Raw genomic sequence first — 20,048 nt, 5'->3', positions numbered from 1 at the left:
AATACTTATATCCATAATAAAGGGGGTATTTTTAGGCTTCCACACCATGACTGCTAAAGAACTGTATAATAAGTAAATAAATATCCAGCAATAGAATTCTAGTCTCATTGCCTGGGTGATGGAGATCAATGGAGAGGTTTGGTAGGTGGCCGAGTTGGGAGGAACCATGTTGGCGTGTACAGCGCGGTGCCCTGAAAGATTAAAGACGTATAGATGCTAGAAGGCTACAGTATTTAGGTTAAGCTGGGTCTGGCAACAGTATGGTTAACGTGCGTGTGGTGTGCAGTGTGAGCTCAGCAGTTACTGGGCCAACTGTCTCGGTATTTCTGGGAATCCTGCCTATTCACAGTGCAGGGATTGTTCAATTGCTGCAAAATGTACAAAATGAATTTTACAAAAATGAATTGTAAGGAAGGCCCCATTACAACGATTTTACAGCAAAGATGTCAACATCAATTTTTCTTTCATGCATAGCTAATGATTAAAACAGCATATTCCATTTGCCTAAGACAATTCATTTCATATTGGCACATCAAAATATTGAAATACAAAGTTATCTTTACTCTACCCTTTTTATTCATTGCTGCTGAACCCATACCATTGTTCAAACCAGGAAAAATAAAACAAACTTGGCACGAAATACTTAAAACAAAGGCTCATCAATATTCTCCAATTTGTCAACATCTCAATTACAGCACTGGAAAAAATGTAAATTTCATGTGCTCTAAACACTGAGGGGTCTATTCTCTTGCCAATTCACATGCGTAACTCCCATCAGCGCTAATGGGAGTTACACAAACCCATCAATAATAATAATACTTTGTACATATATTGTGCCTTTCATCTAAGGCTCTCAAAGTGCTCTGTGAACAGGGGGGCTGCTTCCTAGTCTTTACCCTGGCAAAATACACAATGAAATACAAAGCAGCTTTTGACTCAGCAGGTACAGAATTAGGGACCCCAAGCCTTATTATCAAGCCCCATTTTACTGATAGGAAGCTAGACACAAAGAGGGCCAGTTACTTCCCCAGAGCCCTGAGTCTGCACCCTAATTCTAGCCCCGCAAAACCAAATTTCTTTCTTCATTCTAATATGACAAACAAGACACACTCCCTCCCTTTGGCTGCTTTTAGCCAAAGAAATCAGAGTGAATGAAAGTCTGGTTCATATTTCTATAGTTTACTGCTAGGCATGTGCTGTTTGAAAGATACAGTAGAGTCACATTTTATATTTTACCAAGTTTGCTTCTTACAAGATTTTGAAAATTTGATTTTTTTTTCCTCCTTTCAGTTTGCTGCACAAACACTATGGAAGAAAAAAAATGACCTTTCACCTGTGTAACTGTAGCTTGTTTCCTATCAAGTCATAAAATGAGGTATTTTTATGTTCCAAAGTAAAAATTTGTATGAATCATTTTAGCTAAAATAGTCACAAAAATTATAAAGCAATATAAATGCATGTATTGTTTTATAGCATATGGCTATTAAAGTTTAATTTAAAATGTGTATGAAAACACTGTATTTAGTACAATTCATCCCTATTTTTTCTGTTTATCATAATTTGTTTTGAAACTGAATCATTTTACAGTTTTCCATATGCCTGTTGTGCTAATAAATTCTGAAGAAGCAAGAAAACTCTTTTCTAAACTACAAACTTGATTTCCAGTGAAACATGATAATTGTATAATACTAAGAACATAAATTTCCCTCTTAGGTCTTCCATTATATGTCAACCCTAAGATTTAACCTAGGATAAGCATATGTGATTTCAGTCAATATCTCTGTTGACTTTGCCCCGAAGCAGATAATTAATCTTTCCCACAGAAAGCTACTCTGGACAACTCCGTGGGACAAAATATCAGAATAGCTTGAAAACATGTTTAAAAGGCTAATATGGGCACAAGTATCACAAAATACACTCGAGTCTGCCCCTCAAAATTTAGAGTCTGCTGTTAAAAAAAAAACAAAAACAGCATACCCTTAAACAAGTGTTTTGGAACCACTGATATGGGACGCCAGGTAAGAAACTGTCCATGCCAACACAGTCTCCATTTTATAGGAATCATAATGTTTCTCAGTTCCTTACATGTGAATACAGTAAAATGACTGACTTCCTGGTACCCATACACATAAGCTACCATGTCCATTCTTTAATCCCAGGGAGATATATGAGTAAAGGAACAAAATCCTACAGGGATCAAATCCTTCAACATTGGATAAGTGGGTGTGGCTATCCACAACACAGAAGTTTGTTCATATTGTTTTTACCCACTTTATCAGTCTCAGGGGTTTTCTCTTTCTTGCCTGATGGATGATAGATAGATAGATAGATGATAGATAGATAGATAGATAGATAGATAGATAGATAGATAGATAGATAGATATGCAAGCAAGCAAACCAACAAACAGAACAAAATGATAAAACTCCACGCCTTGCCTGTGGCTGGGACTATTCCCTGCGCCAAACCCCAGGGTCTTCTCTCTCGCCCTCCCCTTTTCTCTGGTCCCTTCCTGCTATCTCCCTTGCCATAACTCAACCAACCCAACAGAACCAGTCAGTTTTAAATTTCAGTTGGGACCTTGGTGACCTGTTAATGAATCTACAGAGAGGAGAAAAACTCACAGTGTTGAGTTATGCCTGGTGTTGCTAGCTGACTTGGAGTCAGAAATGCTTGAAGCGTTAACGTAATTGCAAGAATGTGAAAAATGAAGCGCTGGGCTCCTGAGCAAAGTGAAAGGTCAAAGCGAGCCTCACACACAACAAGTCTTTGGGAGATAGCCTCATTAGACCACTAAGTCTGCTTCTTCTTTTCCCTTCTTTTGTACAGTGTTTACAGTGTTTTGTTTTTATTAATAGTTACATTTCACCCTTTATGTCGAGGCAATTGGAGTGGTACAGAAAGGGGCGTTATAGAAGCTTTCCAGATTTAACCACGCTGAGAAGTCAGTCCATCACCGTGACATCAAACTACAATTAAGCCATTGCATTACAGATCCATTGAATTTATGTACATGTCATCTTCAAAATGCCTTATGGTTTAGTTGTCTTATATACAGTCAAACTGGTCTAAGAAAAACAGTATATAAAACCTCAGTAGGTATGATTCACAAATTCTTCCACAATTTACCATCCGATAGTATTCATTTCTGTGTCAGCTGCAACTTCCTTAAACTTACATTCTAATCTGGACCCACTCACAAGTTAATGGCATCCTAGAAGGGACATTTCCCTAGACTCTTCTTGAATACCAGGAATCCAAAATCCACAGCCAGAAACTTGGAGGAGTGAAGGCACTCATCCTATATCAACCACCTTCTTTTAAATGGCATATATGACTACAGATCAAGCTGTTAAACTGTCCTCTACTTGGAAGACTGTCTAATACTTAAATATTGTGGCCATAAACACAGTCATAATAGAGATGAAATAGACCTAGGAGATCAGACACCATCTAATGTAAAATATTAAAAAGTAAAATCTATACACTTTCCTGGCCCACATTCAATAATGCATCTTCCTTTAAATAATCATTTTAGCCATAGAAGAGTCATCCCTACCAATATGTAATTGCTTTCTGTGCAATAGGTGAGTTTTAAATGATAAAATTTATTCTAAATTACACTAAGCTTCCTTGTCATCTGCAGTTGACATCCCCCTTGCCCTCTGATTATTCTTATTTTTAGGGCTTGTGACAAAAGTCACCATGTCTGCTGAAAGGAAACAAATAACCTTCTAAGAATTTCAAAATCTGTCTTCTCAAGAGAAGATTTCATGTATAATTCGTCCAGTGCTTCCAGAGCTAAAAAAAGAACAGATTTTTGCATCTTGTGTGCTTTAGAGGCATCACTGCTTGATTATAGAGAACGCTCCTAGTGGACATTACAAACAAAATATCCTGTCTATAGTGGAATTCAAACTACTGCGTCATAGCTGCAAAGGAGACCTGTCATTCTACCTACTCTCACACACAGAAGTGTAGATAACCAAATTTGTACAAGAATTGGCAGAACTAATCAATTGTTAGTGTAATGCCTACTTAAAGACTAGACATCTCACTTTGATGTTTTTAAGTAATGGAAGTGAAGGAGAGGAAGCACTGTCTGCCTAAATTGAAGCCGATTATGCTCCCTAACCTGCCCCTCTCCTGTTCACAGGGAGGCAGAATGCACCGATGATATAAAATACTGAAGTTATTTTAGTCATGACTACTTTGCACGAGGAAAATGCTTGACCTTTTACCTTGCTCACTGCTGTTGTCTCCACTCTGGGACGCGTGACCCCCGCTGGAGGGCCCGGGGGTGCCTGCCGAGTGGGTGGAGGTTGCATCATCGTGATCTCGCCAAGATGCCGGATTCTGATGTCAGGATTCCAAGGGATTTTTCCACAGTTACCATTTCAGCCATAAATCAGGAACCAAGAGGAAAGGTGCAGGGAGAGACAAAAAAATGTGTGCATATTAGTATTTGTGGAACTAGGCCTATATAGGTGCCACACTATAGAGTACGTTGTCTTTTCAGCAATAGGTATCAAAAAGAAGAAACAGATGTTCTAGAACCTTGATGAGCTGATGGCTATGTCAGTGTATACATGTGTTAAAACTAATTGAAATACACACTTAAAATGGGACAATTCTATTATACACAAATTATGCCTCAATAAAGTTAAAATTTTTAAAGTTAGGGAAAAAGCTTACTTAAAAATCTAAGTCATTTTTCATCTTGCCATCTTAATTGGGGTGCACTCTTCCAAGAAATAGCTCCCAATGCTCTTGGTTACTAAATACTTCAGAATATTAACATCTACAAAACTCAGTGACTCCCTTAAAAGAAAGTACCCACAGACTCAGGAATGTATGACACAGCCCCTCACGCCTTTCAAATGCATTGCCCTAATGCACAGCCTGCATGAACTCTCAGAATTATCATACAACCAATACACACAGTAATATTAATCACTGCATCAATACCTAATACATGATCAAGTTTGCTTTAATTTGCACAAACAACAACCACCACCACCAAGAAACACCTACGAACTGTTAGCCATCTAATAAACCAGACAGGACTTGCACGTGAGCTCCACGGAAGCTTTAAATTCACAGAGCAGTGCCTTTTCCTAGAAGAACGACTTGTTTCCAAGGACACAGCGGGGCAAACTGAGAGTTACAGCTCGTGCTCCTTTGCTGAGCGTATTCTTCTCCTGTTCCTCCTCCCCTTTCCTGATCATTCCCAATACCCTGCTGTTGCTTAAAGGAAAACAGGAATTCTAATGTACAGGAAGGACTTTATCAGCACCACATGAAGGCAGGCAAGGGATGGAATTTCCTCTGGCAGAAACGGAGAGGAGGAACAGCCCATGAAGCAGACCAGCCTTAAGGCCAGAGCTGTACACTGGTCACCTGTATGCGATGACTTCAGCTAAGCCCGCAGACCTACCGGCAAGCAAATTCTTTGGGGGAAACATTTTAAAAAAACAACATCAATCTCTCCAAGTCCACATTTATTTCTTCTTACAAGGATTGGTAACTAAAGATTCAGACAAACTGACATGCCTGTAGGCGACATGCAAACATCTTGACCATCTGAAAGCAATCTTGCTGTGTTATCATTACATATAGTTTACCAGGAAAAAAAAAATCAGGCTATTATTCTTCCCAATATCAACTCTATAATGTATATAGAACACAAAACTTTACCAAAATAAAATCAATAAACCAAGGTGAGACAAAATAGGGGACTATTCTTATGTGAACAACCGAAGAAAACAAAAACAAAAACCCTGATGTTTTTCCTCTACGGATCTGCTACAAACTGACTTGTACATTAATATTTAGCATTTTTGATAGGTGATGAAATTATCCAGAGCTCTATAGATTAATAACATCTACATCAAATAATGCTAGTGGCATTACCATCAGGCATGCAACTGATTCAAAGTGAAAACCCTAAGCAGAAATTCTGTGATTGTAAATACAGCTCTAAAATAAAAGGTATAGAGCTCTAAAATAAAAATATGTTTCAGAAAGTAGAGCAGGGAGTGAAGCTGAGTAGAATTAAATGGAAACCAAGGATCTCTGCTGCCTGTATTAAGACAAAGTCGTGCCTGCCACCTCTCTTTTGATCTGAGTTAGAAACCACTCCAACAGTTTCAACCTAAAGGCAAAGAGAACACAGGGGCTCTTTAAGCTTTGCAGCCTCTTCGCGACCGTCAGCTGTTTGCTGGATGGGACTCAGATAAAGAGCTAGAAGAATTACACGAACAAGAAAGAAAGAAACAATATAGCATGGCGTGAGTTTCATCTTGCAACAACACTCGCTAGAGGCTTCTTTTAGAAAATGCAATTGCTGCGACACATTCACCTAAGCTAAACTTTTCAGTGTACACAGCAAGTGATGTTAATTTTATGCACTGCAGGCTTTTTATTAAGCTGGCTGCTATAAAAGCTCCTTACCCCTCATGAAAATTACAATAATTAACCACTAACACCTCAACTATGTTTTAAGGCAAATGTCATCCAATAGCCATTACGTAATCGTTCAAATGAAGCTAAAGGGAGGCTTTCTGTTGGGGCACTATAGTGATTTGAAGGGATCACCCCAGAAAAACGTCCTGCAACTGAAAATTCTGGTTGGTCCCTATCAGTCAACCCTGCACTGAGTTTTAAAGTCAGGCCTCATTAATTTGTAATTCAGTTTATTTTTTTCAATGGTTTTCTGGAGGACGTGTTTTCTAAGGTAAAGGGGTAAAAAATAAGCCACATAAGCAAATATTACTTTAAGAGCAGCTGATTCTTCCAAAGGAGTTGGGTCTTTGGTTGTCAGCCCAGACCTGAAATTGGCTCAAGTTCACTCTCAAACCCACCGCACCCCTGTCTCTTCCCTCTTAGCTCCCTTAGATCCTCCAACATGCTCGCCTAATAAAGGGTCATGTTTATTTCCACGGAATGTCTCAAGTCTTATGATCTAGTTTGAGAGACTGACACAAACTGCTCAGTACCAGGATAGCCATCTAACTTGAAAGTAGGAAAAGCAGAAAACTCCCTCTGGGGTTTCAAGGCTGAGGAGTTACCCCAAGGTGTCCAGGATCAGCTACACCACTGTGACGTACGTGATCATGTACAAAGACAAATATTGATAACCTGGTCAATAAAAAAGTGTTACCTCCTTGGTCATACAAAAGTATAACCTACATGGACAGATAAAATAGAACCCGTTACCCATAACACCGTTGTTGTTTTTTTCTTAAATTGAAATATTTGTTTATATCACAACTCCTTTCTTCTTCTCTTCCCTCCCTAGATAGTTTCCAAGTTTACATCCTTCAAGAATAATGGCCTGGCTTTCTGCCAAATTATATGCAGAAGTTTAGTGAATCTTGAAACCAAAGTGGCATATGAAAGCATGTAAAACACGTGATGTATGTAGCAAAATAAAGAGAAATGCTCTTCGGGTGCATGCATATGGGCGACTATTCAGGTATATGCATTCCACAGTATATGTCGTGTTCTTCAGCCAAAAGTGTCGTAAAGACACCCAAGGGCAAGGAGTGAACATGTTTCTATTCCCAGTGGCTTTAATAATTGGGAGTCAAATATGGTACTCTTCTTGCTCTTATGTAATTGCGTTAAAGAGCAGTGTTAGCAGGAGAAAAGCCGTGAATACTGAGTGGCGCACAATAGAAGGAGATGGAAATAGATACAAGAAGCTAGGTCTCCAGGGGCAGTATTTTCTATTTGCTGGGCTACAGACTCACAGCTGATAATGCAACTTGTAATTAATATAAAAGCAGCAGACAAGATGGGGAGAGCTTGTAGGAGCCGGGCCACAGGAGATCACTCTGCGGCTCTCCTCTGTTTCTCATTTACACACAGTTTTCCCCAGAAAACACAATTCTGCCAGTGTTTTCTCCCTTGAAAGTTGGAAAACAGAATTTGATTTAGTATCATCACTGAATTTTGCTAAATCTAGGAAAGAGTGTATAGAGGACAAGAGTCTCTGGGCATAGGAAGCAAATCATGTGTGTGCCTCTTTTGTTGAAGTTGCAGATATGATGGAAATTGTAACATTTTCCACCATTATGGCATTTCTGTGAGGGGCCGGCCTATAGGATACTCTTTTAATAAGTCCTGGTGAACTGGTGATATTTCCCTGTTGAAATGATTCCACACAGCTCATGGTTCTTGCACCCAAAAAGACAACGGAGTAAATGTATGAGGGTTTCTAAATAAATTAAAAACTGAGTGGGGAAGTAAAATGTATTAGGCTTCAAGGAGGGAAAACAAAAGCTCTACTACACACAACTTCTACCTAAAATAATCTGAAACTCATCTCAGACCCCAAATGAAAAAAAGGTAATTCAATGAATGTGGCGTAGAAGAGAGAGGATTAGATTGGAATTAAGACTCTGGGGTGCCACCTCTAACAGATCATATGAGCGTAAGCAAGTGATGAACTTTATTTTCCTGGAACTTGTTTCGTTTATATCTTTAAAATTAAAAAGTTAGACAAGATAATCCCTTAGGTCATTTCCACTTCTTATTCCTATTATTAAAAATACTTTAAAATAAGCATTTGATTTTCTAGAACTTACACAATGAAAACAATGATATAGAACACTGAGTCAAAAATTATATATATGAGCTTGAAAAATACCGTAAAGTAATTCAGACTATGTGCTCAGAGAAAGTAATCGTAAACATATATAAAGACATTCTAATCAGCAAACGCAGCATGCAAAACTAATTTGACTTGATATATTTAAACAACAAAGGCAAGAGACACTTGTATTAGCACACATAATTAATACTGTTAACATATTTCCTACGACTTTATAATATTTTAACTCCTAATTGACATTATGTAAAAATTATTTTTTTAAAAATAAGATGAACACTCCTATCATGAGGTAGTCAAGCCTACAAAGGCTTAAAATGTCAATTGTGTGGTTTGAAAAAGTGTTGGAATTTCAACTTTGTTCTTCAAAAGTTGACATAAGAACTCAGGAGAAGTGTGTGTGCTTTCAAAACATGGACTCAATCTTTAACAATGTAAATAGAACCAGGGTCTTTCCCTCATCTTCCTGCTTCCACCCCTCTGCTAAGCTTTGGGAATTAATATGTGAACGCCTCTCACAGAATTGACACAAATGACTCTTTGCAAATGACACCTCCATTTAATGGAGCAACTTTTAGAGAAGATAGAAACTTCTTGTATTGTTGGTGTCATGTCATATTATGTCTCCTATAGTTTTGCATTGTGTTGGGCTATTCCATAGAACATTCAGTCTGGGGAAAAAAAGTCACAAAGTGAATTTTGAAAATAAATTCTTAATCTGAGAGAGAAAGTTTGTTGTTATCAAGTGGCGTCTTTGTTTAATTTCATCTCCTCCCAGTTACACTGAAAATATACTCCAACTGCACAACCTAAATGACTTAACTAATATAATTATTCTTGATGGGAAATTGACAGAAAAGCTATCCATCACCAGAAACTATGCAATAACAACCCCTACCCTCAGCCATGTCTCCTTGAGTTGGTGTACAGGTCTGAGAGGTAGAACTTTCCTGAAACTTTCCCCAGAGGGCTTGGCTAAAACACCAAAAGCCTAATTGTACACTAGAATGTAAAAAACTATCTGATAAAATAAATCACTTGTACCACTAATGTTATTATAGAATGTGATTATTTCCCCCTTGATATTCTATAGACGGGTCACTCACACCTACCCCTCTTCTACTCTCCTCTGATCTTTCAGGTAATACAAGAATCTGTCTACAGACACTTGCCCGTATTCTGTCAGGAACAAGGTCCTGGGGATTCTCCCCTTTGACTTAACCCAGTTCTTAAAACTGTAGCGACATAAATAAACTTGACATATGCAGAGGTGTAAAAGAAAATAACAGCACAGCTTCATTTAAATTACAGATTTCAACATAGGCATTAAAATATTTTTTTCTTTTATTAGTCACATTATCAGAGCCAGTCAATTTTAAGGTATTTGTCATTAACGGTGAATAAATACAGTTGTAGTTTCTTCCCTATGCTTAATCCATCCAAAAAATAAAATGTAAGTCCTTGTGAACATTAATTACGAATAGCAATATAACTGTATGCGCTTCAGGCAAATAGAGCTTAGCTCAGAGAACGGATTTCAAACACATATGTTTCTTTGTCTAAATTTGATCTAAAGATATGTAATATCTTTATATGTAAATATAAAGATACATTTTGCTTATCTGCACAAGAGCTAAAGACTTGACCTAAAATTATGTAAAGTAGATAATGTGGATATTGCCTATTATTCCGAAATACTACAGGCTAGGAAAAGCATGACTATTCCACAACAGTTTTCAAGTTGAAACTTTTGTTTAAAAAGAATTGGCTTCTTGACATGTTTATTTTAAACGTGAAAAATTTGAATGTCTGGGAAACTTAACATGAACTGCAGCTGTAAAATAGAACTCTATTTCCTTTCACCATCATAGTTTTTTCCCCCGATATTCCAAAGAATACTGTAATAGCTGTTTCCTATGTACAATGATTACTCTTATGTGATAACTATAACATAAAATACACTATAATATTAAAAAATAAGCATTCATTATAAATTTATTAAACACACTGCAATGGTAGCCAATGTTGCAAACTGAATTTTCCATTTAATTCCCAACATCCTCTTATCACTACCCATCATGTAAGTGTTAATAATAAATGAACAAATTCCATATCTTCACTGAATGTAACACGGAAGGGAAGACATTATGGCTGCCTTCTTTTAATGTATCTATGTTACATCAGATTATTTACATAAAATTGTGGAATGTGAAATCTGCATGATAACAGCCTGATTTACTAAGCAATTGTGTATAAAACTCACTCCTAAAAGTCTGTCCAAAAAAGTTGCTTTCAAGATATTTATATCAATTACATGTATTCATTTCTATTTTCAAAATTTTTAATAAGAAAATTGAAAGCTCTTTTGATGCCTAATAGTTTCCTCTTGATGCTGTCTGCTTTCTACTACAGAATTGCATACTTACTCTTATTCTCTCTCTTTCACTCCCTCTTTGCCTGCTCCTTCCTTAAACACACACACACACACACACACACACACACACACACGCACGCACGTGCACGTGCGCGCACGCGCACACACACACACACACACACACAAAGTGTAGCTTGCTACCACTTAATAAGAATAGAGGTGTATGTGTTTTGGGGGTGTCAAACAGCTGTCACAAACTGTCACCTCCACAAGCGAAACCTTGGCACACAACAAATTAAACTACACTTCTTTTTTAGCTGTCATTATTCCTAGCCAATAAGTTGAAATGCTCTCAGCATTTCATGTGCAAATAAAACCACGAGGAAGCGCAAGTAGATCAGACTAGTGGGCCAACAGATAAAACAGAGAAAACAACACGCTGTCTAGAGCCTTCTGAAGAGGCTCATCATCACCCCAGCACCAGCGTGCACCAAATGAGATCCAGCCTGGGGCAATGTATTAAATATGCATATCAAAGCAAATGAAAAAGTAAACCTGGAGATTCAAATGGGACACATTTACATGCTGAAAATGTCCCACTTGTACCACTTTTCAGGTAGTGGTGCTGTGGCATTTTCACATTTTTTTGTGGCTGGGGGGTTGGGGGGGATTGAGGGAGGGTGGGCTTGCAGAAGAGGCTGAAGCATGAAGAGACTTGGCTTTGTAGTGGGAGCCTGGACGTGAATACAATCAATATACTTCTGGTACAAAAGTATCAGAGGTGGTGAAAACTCTCCAAGGCGGTGGCAAGTCTCACCGTTTCTCACTCTCGGTGTGCTAGTGGAACAAATGATTTCTTTCCTTTCAAAGCCAATAGTAGGGGGTGAAAGTAAAAACGTTCTAGTTCAGGTCTCTAGGAAATAAAAGGCTTTAAATGTTGATGCCCAATGAGGTGGCAAGCCCTCATGGGTTCAAAATAAATCAGTTGTCATATCTACTTGACTGGGGGCCTGAAAGAGGAGCAACACATATGACAGTTGACTCTTTTATCCAAAGATGATGATTGTTAAGCTATGAAAGCATTATCGCCTTAGGTACAACTTCCTTCTTGAGTGTAATTGAAATATTACAATAGTTCCATAAATTGGCATCGTCTATCAGCCAATATTCTAAAACAGTCTAGTTTATCTTACCTCTACTATATAAACATCAGCATGTTCTAGTTTTATACATCCACTTGAAAAACAGTCGCCAAGAAACTATTCTAGAAAACCAAGTGGTCTAGGCCCCTGGGAATGTCACAAGCAAAGCTTTTTTGGCTGTAGGCAACTGTGAGCCTCTCTCTCATTCTACAAACTACTTAACTAGATTCCTTCCCATTCCCCCAATAGTGTAAAATGAGTATGAATTTAGAAACAGGAAGCCATGAAAATAAACAACAACAACAACAACAACAAACATTTTTAAAGTAGTGTCATGCCTCCTGGGCCACAATCACACATCAGGCAGTTACATATCAGCAAATAAACTTTCCATAGTGGTTGCTGTACCCTTTTGATTTTGGCTAATATGCTGATTACACAAAAGAGCTCTAGAAGTTGCCCCCCCCCCGCACCCCCATCTTGCTGGGAAAAAACAAGAGTAAAGACAGGCACAGGAGCTTTCAAAGCTATAGTATTTATTCTGTCTCAGAACTAGACATCCAGGACTGAGATTTTCTTTTCCCTTTCTTTTCTTTTTGAAACTTTTGTCCTTAGACTGGCTTTGCATACATCAACAAAGGCTAATAATTAAAATCTGTGACTGCATATTTTCAAAACTTTTGAGGGTGGGGTGGGGGTGAAGGAGGGGAACCTCACAGAAGGTTCGTTCTCAAGGCACCTCAATTTGTTCCTCTTAACACCCAGGAATGGGGATGGGGGGTGGCAGTGGTGATACAAGCTGTCTTCGAGCCTCAATGCCTGTATAACTCCACAGAGGGTTAAATTAATATTTCAGCCACTAAGTTATTAGACTGCTGCCTATATCATTTAGGTTGTGAGTTCAATTGAATGCAATCTATAGACACCCCGTCCCCCACCCCCAGGCTTGGGTGCCTATAAATAAACTGCTGTTCACACCCACTCTTTAACCTCCACACTCTTGCCTTCCCTACCAGCTGCAATCCTTTTTCTCTTTGCTTCTTTTTCAAATGTTCAGTCTCACTACATATGCTTTTTTTAAGCATCAGACTCACTAGATCAGTTCCAAAATAGGATTAAAAACAGAGAATAGAGAGAAATCTCCCTTCCTGGCCTGACATCCACAGTTGCTCCTTACTCTACTCTTCGTCTTCCTTCACCAACTGTTAAAGTGTTAAAATTCAACCACTAACCTATGGTTACTCAATCACAATTCCCTTCAGCTTTCTGCAATACATTGTTAATAATTGTTTCATCAAGGTTACTGTCTTTTATTATGAAGATGCTTCAGGCACTTGGCAATAAAGCCATATTCTGACAATAAGTTTCTATAGAGCAAAAGCTCTGAGAATTGTAAAGTGTTCACTCCTTTTATTTCTAATGCAATGCAAGAGTGCCAATAATTCTCAGGATTGTCATCTCTGTGAATGCCTGCGAAATCAGCCCCCTCCCCAGTTCTCTCTTTCCCTTCAGTCCTCTCTTCCCCATCCTGTCCAGCTAGCTGTCTTGCCTCCTCTTTCCCTTGCACAGAGTTGAGAAAGCAGAAAAGGCGGCGGTCACCATATCAAACAGACAATTTGCTAACACTCAAGTCACCAAATCCAGGAAACTTTACACATTAAGAGCACAAGTCACTCTATCAACTCCCAGGTTTTTTTTTTTGTTGTTCTCAACATACATAAGGGGGTGGGGGTGGGGCAAAATCCAAGAAAGGGGAAACAGAGAGAAAGAATATGTCAGAGGTAGTGAGAAAAGAACAAAAAAGACCCCCAAAGAGACCAAATCATTTAAACAGAAAGCTGGGTGGAGCTTGATGTTACAAATTTTTAAAAATGTTTTGCCCCACGGTCTTAAAAGAATACCAAAGGCTCACAGACTTACATGGTCAGCGAGATTTGTAGAGGAGCCTGAAAGTTCTTCGTGATCTGACTTGGAGCTGCCGTCCCTTTCATCAATGACGAGGTCGATGGGCATCTTCCCCTTCAAACAGCTAATGTACCGGTGGCAGAAGTTATCGCACAGTTCGTGGACCTAGAAGGAACGTCATGGTAGAGGGTTCAGCTCACAGTGTTGTTGTTTTGTTTCATTTTTAAAGGAAAAAAAAATACCAGGTTGCAAGGTTACATGTGGAAAGAGCAACAGTGAGATGTCTTCCAAACTAAGTCTAATTAATGAGTGTAATAGTTGAGGGCGAGGAAACAATAGAGCAATTGTTGCAGCAGATATTATTCTCCAGAGACTTCCCCGAGCAACAAGTTACAATAAAGAAGGACGAAACAGGACTGGAAATAACTGGGTTCAGACTGGGAATTCAGGGAGGAAAATCCGATTTGATGATAACATCAAAATGTTAGAACACTGGAACTGGGAACAGCATTAGCATTTGCGATTCAATAAGGTAGGAGGTTTGCATGTTTCCAGGGGAAAGTGATTGAGCTACAGAGCAATGTAAAGACACCCTTAGTGAGGACGATTCCCTCTGTTTGTACCTAATGCACGCTTTGGGCCGAGGGTGAGCTCAGCTAATAGAGACGCAAGCAGGCTGAATGTCCAATAACACGAATGGTTTGCTGCATTTCAAAATAATCCTGAATGGGGATTGGGGGTGGTGTACTTGAAAAACCAGCGCTGTCCCAATTCACCCATCCTCTGAGCCCCTGGGTTGAGGAGCAATTTGAAGGAAAGACTGGTAACACGTTGCTCAAAATCTCCAGGTGCTCAATCCCTTAGACTGGAGGTTTGTTAAAAACATCCCAACCCAGCTAAGATTGGGAAGTCTAAATCAAAGCCGGGACTATCATTTCCTGCTTACCTTTTCTAACTCCAAAAGATGAAACCTTAATACTTGTATTGCTTGTATCATCTGAAAGAGAAGTTTAAAGTGTGGAGTTACGACTCTGTGACTTGGGGGGTGAGGGTGGTAAGGGGATTGGGCTGGGAAGAATAAATAGGGAAGTGGCCAGGCAAAACCCACGCTTAAAGAAATCGTCAGAAAAACCAAGTGATTACTGATCAGCTCTGCCTCATTGGCCACAGGATAGGAATCCGACTCAACCTGAGCCCAAGCATTTAATATCTTTGCCCCTCATGTTCAGTAAGCTATTTGTAAGGACGGCTTTCTTAGGGCCAGGCCTTCTTTCTCTGCCTGAGCCCTCGTTAACCGTCCCCTCCCTCGACCTCCGGCCAAATTAAAAAAAAAAAAAAAAAAAGTCGCTTCTCTGGAGAGAGAAAGCTTTTTAGAACAGCACACCCAGCGAAATCCGTCCTCACTAAAGAAGGAAATACTCAAGATGAATGGTGAGGCAGGGCCTTTGAAAGCGGATTTAGGTACTTTTAATATTGAAATCGTGCAAATTAGCAAAAGAATCGCACCTAAAAGTGGCCTGCGCTGACCTGCCCCCTCACCCCCCCACCTCTCCGGCCCGCCCTCCGCCGCTCCTTACTTCCTTTGGGTTAGCTGCCCCGGGCTCCGCCGCCTGCCCCGGCAAACAGAGGAAATAGCTCACTTCTCGTAGCCTCACCCCCGGGGCCGAGACCTGGGGCTCGTCCCCTGCTTGCGCGCTCGGCGCTGCGTCCCCGCTGGCTGCCTCCCTGGTCTCTGCTCTCCCAGACGTCCATCCCGCCCCTCACTCCCAAAGCCCTGGCGGGGGCTCTAAGCTACTCCCTTCCTCCCTGTCGCACTGGAGCTCCAAAAGAGGGCCCTGCTCGAACTCCCCGGAGCTCCGGGAGAAAGTGGGAGCTTCTGGGCAAGGGAGGGGGCCCAGGCTGGGGGAAAGGCAAGAAACAGTGAGCCTTACCAAATTGTCTAGCTCTGGATTTGAGGAAAAAAGTGGCTTTTCGGCGCGAACCTATAAGAAGCAGGGGAAAGTCAGCATGAATTAACACTCCATTTAAAAGAAGAAAAACCCTGTCACCAACTAATCTGTAGTGTGATTGGGGATGGTGGAGGGGGCAGTGGCAGAGAAGAGGAGAAGGGCTTTGGTAAAAATAATTGAAACAAGCCAGTGCATGAAATTAGTGGGGTCAGCTGAAAAAGATTCAGGGCCTTCTGGGACTGGCCCCTTTGGGGGGGTCCCTGGAACCGCTGAACTGTGGTCGGGAATACAGGGTCGTGCTCTGGGTCCCGGGTACCCCCTTATCCTGCCGTCCAAGGGGCCGCATCTCTCAGCCTCCTTCACCTCCGCGCCCGGCGCGGACCGCCCGGAGAGGCGTCCGGCTTCCTACCTCCTGGGCACCCTCGGGTCCCTCACAGCCCCTCTCCCCCAATTCTTGTTCAAGTAGCTGCAGGCGGGGGAAAAGGCCAAGCCCTAGATTAGGAGCAGGTCAATTTTAATTCGAGGGTCGAGCCCCTGTATTCCTGGCTGGGGGGAAAAACAAACACCCATATTTATCTCCGCTTCCAATTCGCCTCCAGGCTCAGGGATGGGGAGGAGGCGTAGAGCGCGGACTGGGCCGGAGGAACAGATCGGGTGTCCCTGCCTTTTCCTCCTCTTTCATGTAAAGCTCGAAGGGAAGGGGAGAGGGGGGTGGGGTGAGGGGCTGCAGAAGGGTGAGTGGGTCAAGAAGGTTGGACCTGCTTGGCGAAAACTGCGATGTCCTCGTTGAAGGAGTCGGAGGAGCAGACGTCTCCGCCGGCCACTCCGGGTTCCCGGGGAGTGCAGGTCGCCAGCTCGCACTTCTCAAAGACCAGAGCTAACAGAGGAAACAACGGGTGCCTAACGGGCAGCGCCACGCAGAGACACACACACGGAGACGGGGTGCAGAGGGGAAGGAGCAAGAACTGTAATCAACAAGTTTGGAGGGTTTGGATTCCTTCTTTAATACAACAGGCACGCATCACACTTGACAACCCTTCCTCAGCCAGCCGAGCCTGGGCCAGAAACAGAAAGGAAAAACGGCCTGGCCCTTTCCCTCAGCTCAGGAGTCCCTCGAATCTGCAGGGAGAAGCCCCCTGGCCACTTTAGCCCGCCAAGTAAAAAGAGCCTCAGTTGGAACGTCATGAAACATCCAAACAGCTCAGGCAGTCTGGAGCCTGGAGTGGATCCAGACCCACTCCCCACAATACAGAGGCCGCCGAACCAACCCGCGAGACCCAGCCCTGACCTCCCAAGGAAGGATCACTCTGTGAAATAAAAAATTACCTTAACTCCGCATTTTAATGGGCATTTTGGAGGAGGCCGAAGGCTTCACCTACATACACACCCGGTGGTGCTACTTCCAAAATCGGAGAGTGCTCTTCTAACCTCTCCACCCCTTTGACTTATAAACTTGTTTGCTCTACTTCTAGTAAAGCCCAGGCCGGCGTGGGGGCCAAAATAATAAGGATCTTCCACGCCTAAGAGCTTCCTTCCAAAGATACATTTCTCCAGCAGGCAAAAAATAAATCGAGTGTTAAAAACTTGGATGTGTGCGTGCGCGTCTGCCCTTTGTGTTCCTCCGGGCGGTTTAACTACACTTCGGGATGCCTGCGGCCTCTGGTTTCAGACTCAGTGGCTGTTGACGGACTGTCCCCTCCCCTCTGCATCCCGCAGGCTTCCCCACCTACCCTCATCTGGGAGAGCCCGAGTGGTACACGCTGGGACCGTGCGGCCCCATGCCTCCAGGAGTTGTCCCAGGATATAAAATAATTTCCAGCCAGCTCCCTTACTCCCCCCAAGAGCGGTTCTATGCAAGCAGCAGTCGCTTCCACCCCGCTGCACTTCAAGGTCTGCCCCCTTTATTTACAGAGAATTAAGAAGTGGGTGATTAGGACTTCCTGGCCAACAGAAGCAGTCTCGATCCCAGCTCAAGCTGCATTTAGTGACTCCCAAGACTCTCGGTAGGAAACACCAGAGAGAGAGAGAGAAAAAAGTTGCTCCTCATCGGCAGGAAACTTTCTCCTTCGTCAAGGCCTCTGTTAGGGGGCCTGGAAGGACCAGCTTTGCGTCCTGTAGCCAAGAATGCCGTCCTTGGGGAGAAGGCCCTGGCAAGTTTCTGAGGACTCAGTCACTCCGGGCTGTGGGGTCCAGAGTGCCCTGGCCGAGGGGGTGGAGAAAGTCATACCTTCCAGAAACTTACACTCAAGGGGCAGAAGAGCAGGCCCCCTTCACTGTCCTTTCCAAAGGCAAGCGCCCCCCACCCACCCCGACCCGCCAAGCATTAGTAACTTCCCACGTAGCCGTCCACCCCCCTAACCCCCACAGAGACAAACACACACTCACACACAGTATGCTGGGTCGGAATGGGGGGGTTGGTTTACCCATAGATCGCGTCCTTGTCCCGCTTCAAGGCATCGTTGACAGCGGATCCCATGCTAGCCGGCATGACATTGGGGTGCGGGGCATGCGCTCCGTAGTGCTGCGTGGCGTGGAGCGGCGGCCCGTGGTTCAGGTGGTGAACCGGGGGGATCGGCCGCGGCGCGTGAGGGTCTCCGTACATGGAAGCAGGCACCCCTACTCCGTCCATCCCGCCGTAATGGGGCAGCTCATCGTACTGTCAGAACCCAGCAAAGGGGAGGGGAGCGCAGGAGGTGAGAGAGAGCGAGGAAAGCCGAGAGGGAACAGAAAAAGAAGCAGGGAAAAGAGAGCAAGGAGAGAAGTGGGAAAGGGATAGAGATGAGAGAGAGGGAGAACGACGAACGGAAGATGAGAGAGAAGGAGGGGGGGCATGAGCGAGGGGGGGGTAAGAATGAGAGAGAGAGAGAGAGAGAGAGAGAGAGAGAGAGAGAGAGAATAAAAATAAAAACAAAGTCAGAAAGGAGAAAAGTACTGAGCACGAGTTGAACACACAGAAACCAAACCAGCCGAAACAACGGAATTGAAAGTTGGGGAAAATGTTTTTAAATTTTAAAATGAAAAAGTCTGAACCGAGAGCTGCGTTTAGAGCAGAAAGAGGGGGCGGTGAGGCCGGGGACCGAGGGGGCGCCGGGAGGTGCCGCTCGGGCCGGAGGCAGCAGAACCGTAGCGAGCCAACCGAGGGAGAAGTGGAGTTAGTGTGAGGAGGAAGCCCCGGATCCCACCCCTAACCCCCCTTCGCCTACTCCAGAGGATCCAATAAATCAAAAGGCGAAATGAAACAAAATAAAGAGAAGAAAAACGCTAAAAAGCCAGGACGAGAACGCCGAGGACGAGGGAAGACTGGGGCCAGTGCCTCCCCGGGGGAAGGGAGCGGAGGGTGGGGGTGGGGGAATAACGTGAAAGTTACCAGAAACATTATTTAGCAGCGGATTCCCTGCGTCCTTGTCAATTTCAGAGACAAAACAAGCAGCCCAGGCTAGTCTAGGCGGCGGCGCAGCGGCTGCGGCAGCGCGGCCCCAGCGGCGGCCCCGGCGGCGGCGGCGGCTCCTACACAGCCGGTGCCCGCCCAGAGCCGCGGGAGCAACGGCAGCAGCGGCGCAGCAGCGGCAGCGGCGGCAGCAGGAGAACCGGGGGGAATCGCGCTGCTGGGGTAAAAGCTGGAGCGAGGCGAAAGCGTGTAACAATTGCACACGCAGACACACACACACACACACACACACACCACTCACACGCACTCGCCGCCCGCCCGCTCGCACAGCGCTGGAACACGCGCGCCCAGACACGCACACACGCACGCACACACACTCGCACACACGCAGAGGCACGGGGGGGAAAGAAGCCGATGAATAATTTCGCTGCTATTTTTTAAAATACTGGCCGCCATCATCCAGCAGCGAGCAACAGCAGCAGCGTTGAAGGGAGAGGAAGCATCGGGACAGGCCCCTCTTAGGAGAGGATTTATATCTAGGTAAGTGTTGGAGATTTAAACCTACCCTTTGCGCCATCAGTCTGCGCTCCAATAAACTCCTGGATGTGTCGTATATTTAATATCCCAGTCCGGATAAGAAAGTGATCTAGGCTGAAGATTCCTTTTTTTTTTTTTTTT

General features: G+C 43.0%; 1 protein-coding gene across 9 annotated transcripts in view; it reads right to left on the bottom strand.

The window, feature by feature from the left end:
- Window positions 1-20,048, bottom strand: part of MEIS2 (Meis homeobox 2) — a 223,703-nt gene extending 203,655 nt beyond the window's left edge. For 4 of the 9 annotated variants that reach the window (XM_019649200.1, XM_019649197.1, XM_019649202.1 and 1 more), the window contains exons 1-7: window positions 19,936-20,048; window positions 18,406-18,638; window positions 16,741-16,882; window positions 15,965-16,015; window positions 14,980-15,030; window positions 14,049-14,198; window positions 4,240-4,354 (exon numbers count right to left, since the gene is read on the bottom strand). In XM_019649200.1, the coding sequence (XP_019504745.1) occupies window positions 4,240-4,354; window positions 14,049-14,198; window positions 14,980-15,030; window positions 15,965-16,015; window positions 16,741-16,882; window positions 18,406-18,638; window positions 19,936-19,947 (754 nt within the window). In that variant the 5' untranslated portion in view covers window positions 19,948-20,048. Of the gene's footprint in view, window positions 1-4,239; window positions 4,355-14,048; window positions 14,199-14,979; window positions 15,031-15,964; window positions 16,016-16,740; window positions 16,883-18,405; window positions 18,639-19,349; window positions 19,900-19,935 lie in introns of those variants that run through there. The other 5 variants (XM_019649205.1, XM_019649201.1, XM_019649203.1 and 2 more) reach the window with 5 other exon arrangements.

This window comes from Hipposideros armiger, unplaced genomic scaffold (assembly GCF_001890085.2).
Source record: "Hipposideros armiger isolate ML-2016 unplaced genomic scaffold, ASM189008v1 scaffold_130, whole genome shotgun sequence".
NCBI classification, from domain to species: Eukaryota; Metazoa; Chordata; class Mammalia; order Chiroptera; family Hipposideridae; genus Hipposideros; species Hipposideros armiger.
Note: the sequence above shows the minus strand (reverse complement) of the source record. Positions and strands in the feature narration are given on the sequence as shown.